Genomic DNA, 13,103 nt, shown 5'->3' with positions numbered 1-13,103 from the left:
GTGACAAGGCCATGACTCTGTAACTGCAATGTTAAACACATGCTCTCCTGGCAGGCTGGGCACTGAGGGCACCATGCCTTCAAAGAGCAGGTTTTCTTCCTGACCAATTCAGAAGCTTAAGGTACCAATGAAGGAGTGCTCTCAGTTCATTGTTTCTGGTGATTTTACTTGTACATAAAGATCTCTTTCAAGCCTCCATCAGAAAAGGTAGAACAACCCTGCCTGGTTGGGTCTTTTGCACCATGTTAACTTCTGTCATGGTACCACAACTGATATTTCCTATGGGCTTTCAGCTGTAATACTGAACTGCACAGGGCAGGATGGGCTGAATGGGGAGAAGTACAGAAGAGGATAAAACTCCTTTGACACCTTCCAACACATTACAAAGTCTGGCTTGGTCCCCAAATAGTCCTATGCCTATAGCCTTGCTTCCTGGGGCAGATGAACTCTTGCTGTGACCACCGTTCCCCCCTGCTCCACCTCTTACAGACAGTTGCTACCGAAGACCTTCTGCAAGGTGGGAGGGAAGCGACGAGGAACTCGGTTTTTATTAAATCTCTTCTTCCTCTTCACTAACAACCTCCTTCAGGTCCTGAGGCCCCTGTTCTGCTCTCTCTTTTACATAGGCTGCCTTGATCTGTTCCAGCTCACACAGCTCTGCCTCCAGCTCTTCTCTGTGCATTGACCGCCGGTTCCTCAGCAGTTTCATGGGGAAGGGGTTTAAGTCATTGAATGCAATGTTCATCAGCTTCCTACAATGGAAAAGACAGGTCTGGTGAACCAATTTACTGGCTGGTAACAGATACGCCAAGTGCATCCTGGGTATGCAAAGAGTAGGGCCTCAGATTTCAGCTCTCAGCTCAAAAGTCACAAAGCAGCTGTGTCTTAAAGGAATCACAGGCAATTTCTTCTCACACAAACACCAACCTAAGTAATGCTTTAAATAGCCTTACACCACACTACCTTTTAAGGTACCAGTGTGCAGCCACCAGTCAGGAGACAGTGGATCAGATGCCAATTCTGATAGCCCCACGGGAGGAATATTGCTGACATCAAGCTTTTCTGATCACAGAAATCTTCCTCTCAGACATGTGCTGCCATTAAGGGCTGTGAGTGGTGCTGTGTTGCCAAATACCCCAACTACATCTGAGAGGAATCCACCAAGTGGCAGCACAAGTTCCAGCTGCTTCAAAAAGGAGGCTAGCCCAGACTTTGTGGGCTGCTCTGCTGCAGCACGCCTTTGCCCAAGCCAGAAAGACTTTAGGTAACACCATGAAGGAAAAGACAAAGATGAGACAAACCGATCCGTGTCCCATTGACCTTCCAACGCACATCAATCTCTCTTAACAGACTGCTCACAACTCTTTTTGGGCTGACCTAACAGGCAAGCAAGTGCAAACCCAGGATGGAAGGAATGTTGTCTACAACTCACAGTCTTACCTGCCATCCATGATCATTCTCGTGAAAAAGCGTAGGTACTGGTAGATCTCCACACTGTCATGAATTCTTAGGATTTCCTCCTCGTTGTATTTAAAAATCGCAAGAGCATAGCGGAAAATCACCTGGAGGGTTGAAAGGTATTTGAGTTGACAAAATCTTAGGCAGTTGAGGGACCAGGCCCTCCTGGTGTAAAACATGGGGTGGGGCACACAGTGCTGCACTACAGGTTAGACACTGGGCTTCTGCTCTCAATAGACTGCACTGGGGCAGGCCTAAAGAAGCATAGAGCTAAGACCAAAAGAATGACTCTCTGTAAGCTAATTTACAACCCCAGTGCATACCAGGTCATCTAAAAGGACCCCACAGGGATTTCGCAGGGGTTCTCCAGTTCTCCCTATGCACAGGGGCAATGCACAACTTGCTTTCAGATACTAACCCTCTGTCTATCTTCTGCTCCCTGTATCTGTCATACTCTCAGCTGTGTCTGGGTCACAGAGCAGAGGACACCACAGCCTCTCAGAAAGCTGTTTCATAGCAGGACTACCTGCTAAAAAGTGCCAAGGATATTGTGCACAGTACTGGGGACTAGGTCTGCCTACCAGCAGCAGGTACACAGACAACAGAGGCTGGGAGACATCAAGGCATCCCACCAAACAGGCCGGACAGGACAAGAGGGTCTACCCCACATCTCTTTTACACACATGTATGTCCATTGCCCTGTCATCGTGTCACAGAGGTGGTGCAGATGGGAGGAAGGCCTAGACTGAGAGGCACACCTTAGTTCCCTCGTACAAGAAGGCATCCCACACTCGCAGGAGGATGTCACTGACCAGGCTGTCCACAAAAACCACAAGAAACCAATTGAAGGTGATGAGTGAGACATCAATCCGATACTGCTCAAAATGAGCCATGAGGCGAGGCAGCTTCTCTGACAGGAAGTCTTTGAAGACTCTCTGATCCACCTAAATTTGACAAAAAAAGAAAACAATGAAGTCCTGATCAAGAGCAGCCCTGGTGTTGGAGGAGAGGAGCAGCACAACAGGACACTGGCTCATGCATGCCAGTCATCACTGGTGCTGCCTTCTAGCCTAACCACACCCTAGGAAGACCAGAGCAACCGTTGTCTCCTAATACTGCAAATTACTGAGCAGTGTACTTGTATGCTGTACAGTGCGAGGTGTGGAGCTGAAACAGGGCCAACATGCAAGCAGAGATACATACATTCTTCTCACTCAGAGGATCAAATTCCTTCCCAACCTCAAAGTCAAGAGGGAAAACGCTGACACATCTTCCCGCATCAGTCTTACTGGGATTTTCTGTGATGTCATGAGCATCCAATTGAATAACAGGGATTAAAACCTGCCCAGGTCTGAATGACTGCACATGGCCCAACAGAATGAATACCTAGAATCCCTCTGACTTCACAAGCAGAACTTGACCTTCTCGCTTAGCTTCTCTTTGTGGTCTGAGTACTGTCTGTGCTCTGCTTCTGGTTGCACGAGCCGAGACTCAGAAATGCAGCTGGTGAGATCCTTGACCCAGGTTTGTAAAGTCTTCATCTCAGGGAAGCCTTGATTTCATGAGTAAGTGGTAGAAGCAAGATCATGGTTAGGTATTCCCCTATGCTATATCATACTACTGCCTTAGCTGTGGCACAGTGGTACAAACCAGATAAGGTAATATTCTTGGTCTTTAAAATCTGCAAGAGCTAAATCTCAAGTTTTCCAGAGCTTTCACGTTACCAAGCTAACCCACAAAGCATCACCCTAGACCCTCCTCTTTATCTGGGTCTTGGCTAGACTTTCAGAGACCAACCATGAGGTCAGAAAGTCCTTCAAACAAAGGCTCCCACAGCTGACAGTCTTTTCTCACCAAATGTAGGGCAGCCTCTGTGTCTTCAGTCTGCCATGTTTTCCCTGTCAATCACTATTTGTCAAGTATTGAGTGCTACCTATTAAATCTCACAGCTAACACTACCTGCTACAGATAAACATTTTGCTATCTGCACAGTGATTTGGCTGCTTCCCCAGTCTGTGGGTTGGCCTCTCCACCAGCACACCACTGCTCCAGTAAACATTAGTCAACCAATTCAGTGGCACAATCAGTGACTCTCAGCTACTGACGCTTGTAGCCTCATCTATTGTGGGCCCACAGATACAACCCTCTTCTCTCTGAAAGGACCACACACAATACAGACACCAAGGTCACAGCCAGGCTCACCAGAGTGGACACTGCTGGGTGTGGGCACACAACTACAATTCCATTGAACTATACGGGATTTATCTTGGCCCTGAGTCTGCCTGGGAAGACGTAGTATATCTGATACAAGTCAACACACCATCCAGTGACTTTGAACCAGGAGGGTAAGTCACTCACAGAACAACATTTTACATGAAATGGCCAGTAGGCTTTCTGATCTGCAGGGGACCTCAAATCCAGAACTAACACTGTATTTGATCATAAACTAAGGACAGTGCAATGAATACAAAAATCTCAGTATTTTCTTCCATCTGCACATGGCACACCAAAGACAGGGTGCAGTTTCCAAAGAAAAGTCTGAAGGGCTGCAGAATGGTGTCTTCTTACAACTGTGTGAAAGGAGGTTGCAGAGAGGTGGGAGTCCACCTGTTCTGTCAAGTAAAAGGTAACAGAACAAGATGAAATGGCTTCAAGTTGCACTAAGGGAAGTTTAGATTGGATATTAGGAAGAATTTCTTTACTGAAAGGGTGATCAGAGATTGGAATGCATTACCCAGGGCAGTGGTGGAGTCCCCATCCCTGGAGGTATTTAAGGGTCATGTAGATATAGTGCTTAGGGACGTGGTTTAGTGGTGGGCTTGCCAGTATTAGGTTCATGATTGGACTAGATGATCTTACAGGTCTTTTCCAATCTAGGTGATTCTGTGATTCTGCATGATTCTGTGATTCTTCTACTTAGTTCTACACAAGTCAGAGTTTGCTGCTTCACCTCTACTAGGCCCTCTTAAAACAAGTAACTGTGCAATAAATGGGTACCTTCCTTCTGACTAACCTGACCTTCAAGTGATTACTGAGGAGTGGTGCTCAATTCCCGAGTGTTGGTGATCAATTTTGCTGCTCCTCTGTGTGTAACAATTTTGTACTGTCAGATCTACAACACCACTGCAATGGAAGGGATTGCAAGGTGGTATCACTGTACTATGACAAATCAAACACACTGCAAGTTGACTGCTTGCTTTTAAACCTCCACTGTAAATCACTGTAGCAAAAGTCCAAGCAGATGTGAGGATGCCGAGCTCACCTGTGATGTTATCAGCGTGTCACTGTAGTAGTCTGCTGGCATTAGGTTCTCCACAATATGGACAAGGCACCAGAAAGCACTTTCCTCATCTTCTAGGACCAGGAGGGCAACAGCTGCCAATCTGTGTTGGATAAGACATAGTGAGGCAATACAACACTGCAGGAGGAGACTGCAGCCCAGGAACTGGAGAATCCAAGATTCCTCTTGGCATGCCTCTAGCTCCATGAGCACCCAGAACATCAAATGTGGCAGGACAGTTGGTCAGAGAGGCAAGTGATCCATTCTGTGGGTTTCTGAAGGAACCATGGGGCTGCAATTTTCTTTCCCATGTGCCTCTGTCAGCAAACAGGAAGCATCAAATACAGAACTGGTGTGACAAAGCCAGACTCCCCAGCTAAGGGGATGTTCTGTACATCTGAAGTTAGCAGTGTGATGTCTTTGGCCATTTGAATACAGGAGAGAGCTCATTCAGAGATACTCAGCCCCTACCCCCTTCAGCTCTGACTTACTCCCTTTCAGCAAGACTGGAAAGACAACTTCTAATATCAAGGGCTCTATAGAGTAGAAAATGTCTTTTTGAAGACCACCCATAGAACAACAGGAATAGCTTACACAGACTTCCCTCATGTGAAAGGTCCAACCAGAAATTCCCTTCTTGCAGCTAGAGACCAGTGCCTTCTAAGAAGTCTGGTTTTATCTTTCCTATAGCCTTCTCTGGGAAATGAAAGAAACTTTTACATTCCCTGAACTTTCTCTTCTCCAGACAGAACAGCCCCAGTTGCTTCAGCCTCTCCTCATGTCATTTGCTGCAACTCACCCATCTCTAACACTTCCCAACATTTCCTCCAACTCTTCTCAACAAAAAGGGGAATCACCAGGGTGTTCTGCTGAGCACAGTAAGACTCAGAAATTCAACCCCAGCCTCATGCTGTTATTCTGGGACTGCCTCACTCTACCTCCCCTAGCTGTTCCTTTCCTGTTCTGTAACTATGGAGATGCCAAACAAGTGCATCCTGCTGCATGCGCGATCCCAGAAAAAACACTGGGTGAAAAAAGACACCAAAAGCAAAATTCTGCAGGAAGATACCTAAAGCCAGGAGAGAACTCTAGAGAGGCCTGGGGTTGTTTTAATCATAGCCTGAAGTAGGAGTCTACACCTTCTCAGTGCTATCCTATGAAGAAGCAGCATATCTGGCTCCTCACCTGTTCAGTCCCTGGCAGTATCCAATGGCAGGATTGTGCCAGGAGAATGCCAGCAACACCCTACGGAGCTTGGGGATGAGCTGGGAGGTAGGAGAGGAAAAATGTTTGTTGTTGGTCAGTGTACGGGGCAGGTCAAGCTCAATCTGCCGGCAGGCAGGGGGCTCGGTGCTCTTGCTCTGCCGTAACAGCTGCTGGTAGTGGCCTGGCAGATGGCTGCAGTGCCGGCTGACAATCCACCTCCAGACCCGTTGCCGATGGTCCACTGGAATGCCACTTCGGATCAGACTCTTCAGCTCTGCAGAGGGGGTCAGCTCTCCAACACTGTTCCACCTGTCACGGAGGGGCTTCTCCACTACTTCCTGGCTCCGCAGGTTGTTGGACTTTATCTCCAGGGCCTGGATTTTGGCCAGAAGTTTCCAGTCCTCAACTTCATAGTCAGGTACAGTCATAAACCCATACTCATCATACTCACTGGAAAGACACAAAGCAGAAGTTAGTTCAAAGGACAGTGCTGGTACCTGAGTCAAGGGCTACTCTTGGGGCCATGCCAACTACAGCCTGCTGCCGGGGTCCTGTCACCCATGCCGGAGCACAGGTACTCCTCTGCATGTGAGAGCCTGCCATGCCCACTGTCTCAGAGCCTTGAAGACAAATGAGAGCCTGCAGCAACGGCATACATACACGAACTCAAGTGTAACTTTGCTCTGAGCTACAGCCCAACTTCATCAGACTTCCCTCACCTCACCTGCATCCCTGCCCCTAAGGGCATATCTAGCTCAACCTGCGTACCTTCTCCCTACCATGTCCTAGTGCAGAGACAATTCTGTAGGAAGGGACTGCAAAGGCTTTGGGGCATCAAACCAAAGAACAAAGACCCATAGTCCCTCCTGATGTCTCCCTGTACACAACGCAATCTCCTACTGAACAGAAGCCAGGAGTGCTGATAGTACAGCTCATTGAGGGTTTGTGCATTATCTGTCCACAGGCTGGGATACTTGTAAGATATCACCATATTCTTGACAGAGAGACCAAGCCTGGCCTTGGGGTCTCATCTCCAAAGCTACCTGGAGAACCTGTGAGTCTGACCAACCAGACAAAATGGAAACTCCTATAGAACTGGAGCACTAACTGGGCAGGAAAGCACAAACACAAATGTAAGGACCACAGCAGCGCTGCTGGCAAGGCTCTTTGGAGGTCTCCAGTCCAGCCCTCCTTCACTACAGGACTGTCCCCAGCACTAGAACAGGGCAACTGTGGCTTTGTACAGCTGGAACTAGAAAACCGCAAAGGATGGAGATTCCCCACCTCCCAGGTGGCCTCCTTTCCTACAAAAGGAGTTTATCCTCATGTCCAGTGTTTACCTTTCAGGCACACCACGATTGTTGTCACTTGCCATACTGTCTGCCACTGCCAAGAAAAGTCTAGCTGTGCAATCTTTCATTTGCCCTTCCTACAGTGATATGCTACTATCAGATACTTATGGCGTCCACACCACCAAACTAAACCAGCCTTCTCAACCACCACTCCTAGCTCATGGCTCCAAGTCCCTGCTACAGAAAAGTTCCTGGATCTTTCTTGCCTGTGCATTCCTCTCCACAGCCAGACTCCTACAAGGGTGTGAATATCCCCACACTCTTGCCTCTTACCTTACAGGGTTCAGGTTAAAACCTTCTTCTGCTCCTTCCTTCACATCCCACTGGAGCGCTTCTTGGATGAGGTTCCTCACCAACTCAGCATGGGAGCTGGGCAGACCAGGCAGAGCCTCCTGCAGCTTCCGCAAGACCATCAGGTATTTGCTCTCCATTTGGCAGTTTCGGGCTTGCAGGCAGGCACACTGATGGGGAAACAAGACAGAATGACCTGGCTCATTGACGATTCTTTCTGTGTTGCCACTGCTCTCTACTGGCCTGGTCTGCACATAAAGTGAAGAATCCTGAACAGCAAGGCCCCATAAAATACATCCAGCAGCAAGGCATGAACCACCGTGGTCTACAAACAAGCACAAGCTGTAGTAGCTAGCATGCAACAGAAGTTGCTTATTGAGTGGGAGACCTATTACAGCATCACCTGCTTTAGTTACTGCATTGCATCAGTGGGTGGCCATATCCCAGCCACCTCAGCTCAGGACACAACCAAAAAGCCACCACTACTGTTGAGTTCTCTGAAGGCTTTTTCCCTGCTCCTCAGACAAGCTCTCTACCTGTCTTTGAGCTGTCTCCTGACAAAACAACGACTCCTGGGACTGAGCTATGACCATACCATTGTCAGGATAAATGGTAGCACCACACACAAGGTGACCACATGCTCCTCAGCAACCCTTGTCCTATGGCACTGGTACACAACATGGTACACCACCATACTCCTGAACACAGAAAGCAGAAAAAAGGAATGGATACTGTTATCCCTACTCCATAAATGGGGAACTGAGGCCACACAGGTGACACGACTCACCCAATATCTCACAGGAAGCTCAATGAACACTCCTGTTCAATGGGAAGCAGCAGTTGAAAACAAAAACAAAACAGAAACCATAGAGAGAATTAGGCTACATATAGAGAGGACAGAAAGGAACTGTTATGTTATCACTTTAATCAGCAATTTGCCTCACATTGAGTATGTTGGTCGGCTTACTTCCTTTCTGAAGGTTACGGCGGTTTCAGGATCAGAGAAGGGCAGTAAGTTAGGAGGTAGGCAAGGTTTCAAAGGAGTAGAAAGCAAACAGATGTAAGAATAGCAATAACACTTCAGAAGCAGCTTCCTGCCCTGTTCCAGAATCCAAGACTGCGAAGGCATACCTTAAAACCCAGGGAAGTAAAACCCAGGAAAAACACACAGAACAAATGCCAGCATGCAGCACCAGTCTGGGGAAGTGGTTCAGGACCAGAAGGTAGGATTAGACAAGTCTGAGGGTAACCAGGTTATGCACACTCACAAGGCTAGAAATAATAACAGAGCTGAAAGAAAGCATACAAACTCTGCTCAAGTTGCAGGACCTGAGAGTGCTGCCACCTGGCAGTGCCAAGCCCGGTAGAGAAATCAAGACTAGATGGAGCCAGAGCTCAGTCAGTGTGCCAGCTCTCAGGAAAATCTGGGTTAAGTTTCAGAGCTTAAGATTGAGCTTTGCAGGCATTTTACTTTATTGAAGAATTAAAAATACTCACGTCTAATTTGAAAACAACACAAAGCAGAAAAAAGCCCACCCTAAAAAAACACGTTGGGAAGAAAGCTTATTCCTTGTCTGTTTTGGACCAAAATCCATTCCAGTGCCGACTTTGAAGAGAACTTAGTAACAGCTTTCACCAAGGGAAAGAAATCATTTTGCCTTACCTTCATCAGAAGGGCTTTTTCATTCTCAGCAACGCTTGTCCAGAGTCGAGTTACCTGGTGGATCTCCGAGTTGAGAAATTGGTTCTGGGTTTTGTATGCATCAATATCATCCTGCCACAAAGAAAAACAGTCACGTAAGGAGAGTTTTTGAGGGGCTTGGAATGTCCTCCCAGTTCAGTTTTTAAATCCCACGAGGGACACAGGTATGGATTGTGTTAAGGACAAGAAAATATCTCAACAATTTCGTGTTCTGGGGAGAAGACAGGACTCCCCAATATGGCCTACAAAGGAAATCAAGGCAAAATGTTAAATTGAAATGTCATGTGTAGACAAGACACTTGAAAAAGCTAAGTATACTGCATACAGTACAGAAAACACAGAGACATTGGGTGATACAAAGCTAGAGAAGCACCTAAATAAGATGAAGAATGTATGTGTTTTGTTCTATCTTTTTAAAAACTGACACAAATCTCAGCCCCATGGCTGGCACCAAAACCAAACACACTCCCACAATGCAGTAAGTGGCTCTTTGGGAAATTCTCCACCTCACACAAACTGATCATTATAATTGTGCATATAGTGACATACAACAGGCTGGATTTGAAAGAACCATGATGTACTGGGAAACTTTTTGCAAGAGGGAAACACGGAGGAAGAGAGCTACTGAAGACAGCAAGTAAGACTGCGACTGTGAAACAAAAGAGCGAAAAAAGAAGCAGGCACTGAATGGTGACACAAAGTCAAACAAAACAGGCTCTGAGCTGAAACTGAAACTGACCCAGATGCTTTTGATCACCCTATTGGTACCAGCTGAGCCCCTTCCAGCCTGCTTCTGGTCTGGGGACAGATGGAGCAACCAGCGGAAGTATATTCTGTGCTTCCCACAAGGAACACCCTCCCACTGAACCAAAGGGCACAGAAATGGGAGCCCCCAAATGACTTGTGCTGTCTCACACACCTTCAGGTGCTGAATCTCCTCCTGCTGCTTATACAACGTCTCTGCAGTGATAGTGTTGGCTTCTTGCAGGCGGTCAGAGAGCTCTCGGGCCATCTGCTCTGTCAAGGTCATGATGACTTTCTGTTTGTCGTGGTTCTTCTCCATCAGAAGCTGCACATGCTCCTTGAGTTCCTGGATGTGGCTGTCTCTCAGAGTCAGCATCTGCTCCAGTTCCTTCTTTTCTTGCTCAAGAGCTTCTAGTCGACTGGTGAGATCTGCGATTTGTCTCACTTTGTGGCGCACCAGCTCCAGCCTGTCCTTATCTTCTGCTGCAGTGATATACATGCTAGATACTCGCTTCTCCTGCTGGGCTGCCTCCAGAGCTTTGTGGAGAAGTTTAACCAGCTCCTGGAAAGGGAATGCAAAGCTACTACATCACAGTGCTGACCAGGACAATGGCAGCACGGACAGCACAAAGCCAACTAGCAATAAGTGAGCAGTGAAAGGTCCTCAGGATCTTGAAACTGACTCCTTTCAGGAGCAAAACTGAACACAGCAATCTTGAAATCACAGTGCTTCCCCAGAACAGAAGGTCTGCTCTCAGAGCTGGGCCTGAAAGGTCTCTGCAGCAGGCCACAGATGACTTTAGGTGGATTACTAACAGACAAGCTGCTGCTTACATTGTCTGAATTCTGACTTTCAACAGTCATCCTTCCTGGGAGGCCCAGCAGAGACCAGAGAAGGTGAAGATCTGGGCAGCAGTGTCGTAAAATAGGAGGGAGGGAGGGAAGTAATCTGCATAGTCTGCATCTATGTGTGCTACCTGAAGGAAACTGTTGTATCTACTTTAACCTTCCCTCTGCCAGAGTCCTCCCTCACTTCATCCCACATGTAGGCACAAAAGCTTGCACCAGCAACATGCTGCTCATTCAGGCTCTGCCATCTCAGCCATTTAAGGAACCAAAGCAAGGATGCAACTGATTGCCCACCATGGGACCTGGCTCTCCTGCCTCTTCTGCCGGAAGAGCTACCAGCATCATTAGTGGAGAGCCTGGCACTGCTCCATGCTTGTGAAGAAGAACAGTACCATCCAGGAGAGACAGCCCTTACAGTGACCCATGACTTCTACAGTCAAAACAGCGCTTAAAGGCGGATGACTGTTCAAAAAGAATAACCTGCCGTTAACAGCATGACTCAGCTTGGCAGTTCCGGTCGGTGTCATGGTACATATTCATGACTGTACTTCGTACATTCACTGAGCAATACAGATGCACCAGCAAGACGCCTGCAAAGCACACCTGGATTTGTTTTACCTCCCTCTTCCTAGCAATGCACTTCCTAGCAATGTACTCTTCACTATTCCTTTGCCTGTTTACTTCCATTACGTGCAATGCACTTTCTGTTACCTCCTGCACTTCCTAGCAATGACTGAAGGACAGCCCATCCTCCCTTGTGCTGGGCACAATCAGGAACATACAAAGGGGTAGTAACAACAGGAGCTTCAGCTAGTCTCCAGTGAGCGCCTGCTGAGCATTTCTTAGCCTAACACCAAGGTGTAAGGGAGCCTCTGTGACCAGTCTCAGGGCCCTGCCCTTAAAAGCAGCAGACTCTGCCACACTCACCTTCTGTGACTTGACTTCCTCTGTGAGTGTCAGGATCTGTTGCTGTAGGACACTGACTTTATCCATTGGGTTCCTCTCCCTGGACAGTTCTTCAGGCAAGCCTGGGAAGCCACTGTTCATCCACCTGGCTTTCCTAACCCAGTTCAGCCTGGGCTCCATCCTTCCATCCTCCACGATACCCTCCTTAGCTGAAGAGAAATAGTGTTAATTTACACACAGTTGGGTTGCTACTATGGACTTCTGAGTCTTGCTATGGGTGGACTCACAACAGCTCAGCACAGAAGACTGACACACAGGACAAGCAAAATTGACCTGCCGGGATCCACAGGGTTGGAGCACAGATAGTAGGGATCAGCCACAGGTAACCCCAGAATAAACAAAGCTGTGACGTTTTATGATACCTGTTAACCCACCCTGCACCCTGCCCATCTATCTGGCACACAGCAAATATAAGCTACCATCGTGGAGAGGTAACTTCCCAAGCATGCAGTGGAGCTCCTGAGCTTAGTCTGTGACCATGCAGCAATTTAACTTCAACCTCAAAGAAATACCAGTATGGGCTGGCACCATGGATGGTACTTTTGCCTCTGCAGAAGGTTCCAGAGGTAGACAGATGCACCCTGAAGCAGAGCCAAAAGTCTTGTGCCAACAACACAGGAAGGGACCTGAGACAATGTGATAGAGTTTTCATGTCCCATGACGACCTGCCACCCTCTCCCTCCCTTTCCTGTGAAGTCTGACTCCCTGCTAGAAGGCATCATACTCAGACCAGCTCACACAGCTCAGTAACAATCACCTGCACACCCTGCCTCCACTTCTGCCTCTTGCTCCTCATCTGGGTTCTCAGGATGCTCCTGGAACTCACTGAAGCTAAAGACGTTCCCACTGTTCCCCGAGAGCTGCTTGGAGCCACAGATATTGAAGACAGTGTTTCTGAAATAAGAAGAGATTAAGACAGCCTAGTGAACAGGAGAAGAAATGATCACTGCAGTCAGCGCGTAGTCAAACTATTCAATGCCTTACCTCTCCTCATATCCCACCCCTACTCCCAAAACCTATCATCTCCTTCATTTGCTAAGAAAATTAACTGTTCGTGGCACAGCTGGATCTGAGAGGAGCAAGGTTGTAACTAGTGTAAATCAGGAAGGTGCCACAAAATCAGTACCAGCACAGCAATGTAAATTAGCCGGAGATCTTTCCCCATGTGCTTGAGCCCTGCACATAAAGGCATCAGGCTGGACACAGGGATCAAAGGTAAAAATAGAACCACCACATCCCTCCTTCCCTTCCTTCT

General features: G+C 47.7%; 1 protein-coding gene across 1 annotated transcript in view; it reads right to left on the bottom strand.

Moving 5' to 3' along the window:
• Positions 1-373: 373 nt before the first annotated feature.
• The window catches only part of TBC1D2 (TBC1 domain family, member 2), a 16,951-nt gene continuing 4,221 nt past the window's right edge, over positions 374-13,103 (bottom strand). Inside the window, exons 4-13 of the mRNA XM_009880698.1 lie at positions 12,606-12,742; positions 11,810-11,997; positions 10,209-10,595; positions 9,251-9,361; positions 7,570-7,757; positions 5,924-6,394; positions 4,721-4,841; positions 2,217-2,402; positions 1,441-1,562; positions 374-752 (exon numbers count right to left, since the gene is read on the bottom strand). Of these exons, the coding sequence (XP_009879000.1) occupies positions 551-752; positions 1,441-1,562; positions 2,217-2,402; positions 4,721-4,841; positions 5,924-6,394; positions 7,570-7,757; positions 9,251-9,361; positions 10,209-10,595; positions 11,810-11,997; positions 12,606-12,742 (2,113 nt within the window). The 3' untranslated portion in view covers positions 374-550. The remainder of the gene's footprint in view (positions 753-1,440; positions 1,563-2,216; positions 2,403-4,720; positions 4,842-5,923; positions 6,395-7,569; positions 7,758-9,250; positions 9,362-10,208; positions 10,596-11,809; positions 11,998-12,605; positions 12,743-13,103) is intronic.

The sequence above is a fragment of the Charadrius vociferus genome, unplaced genomic scaffold (assembly GCF_000708025.1).
Source record: "Charadrius vociferus isolate BGI_N301 unplaced genomic scaffold, ASM70802v2 scaffold240, whole genome shotgun sequence".
NCBI classification, from domain to species: domain Eukaryota; kingdom Metazoa; phylum Chordata; class Aves; order Charadriiformes; family Charadriidae; genus Charadrius; species Charadrius vociferus.
This window is presented reverse-complemented; position numbering and strand designations above follow the sequence as displayed.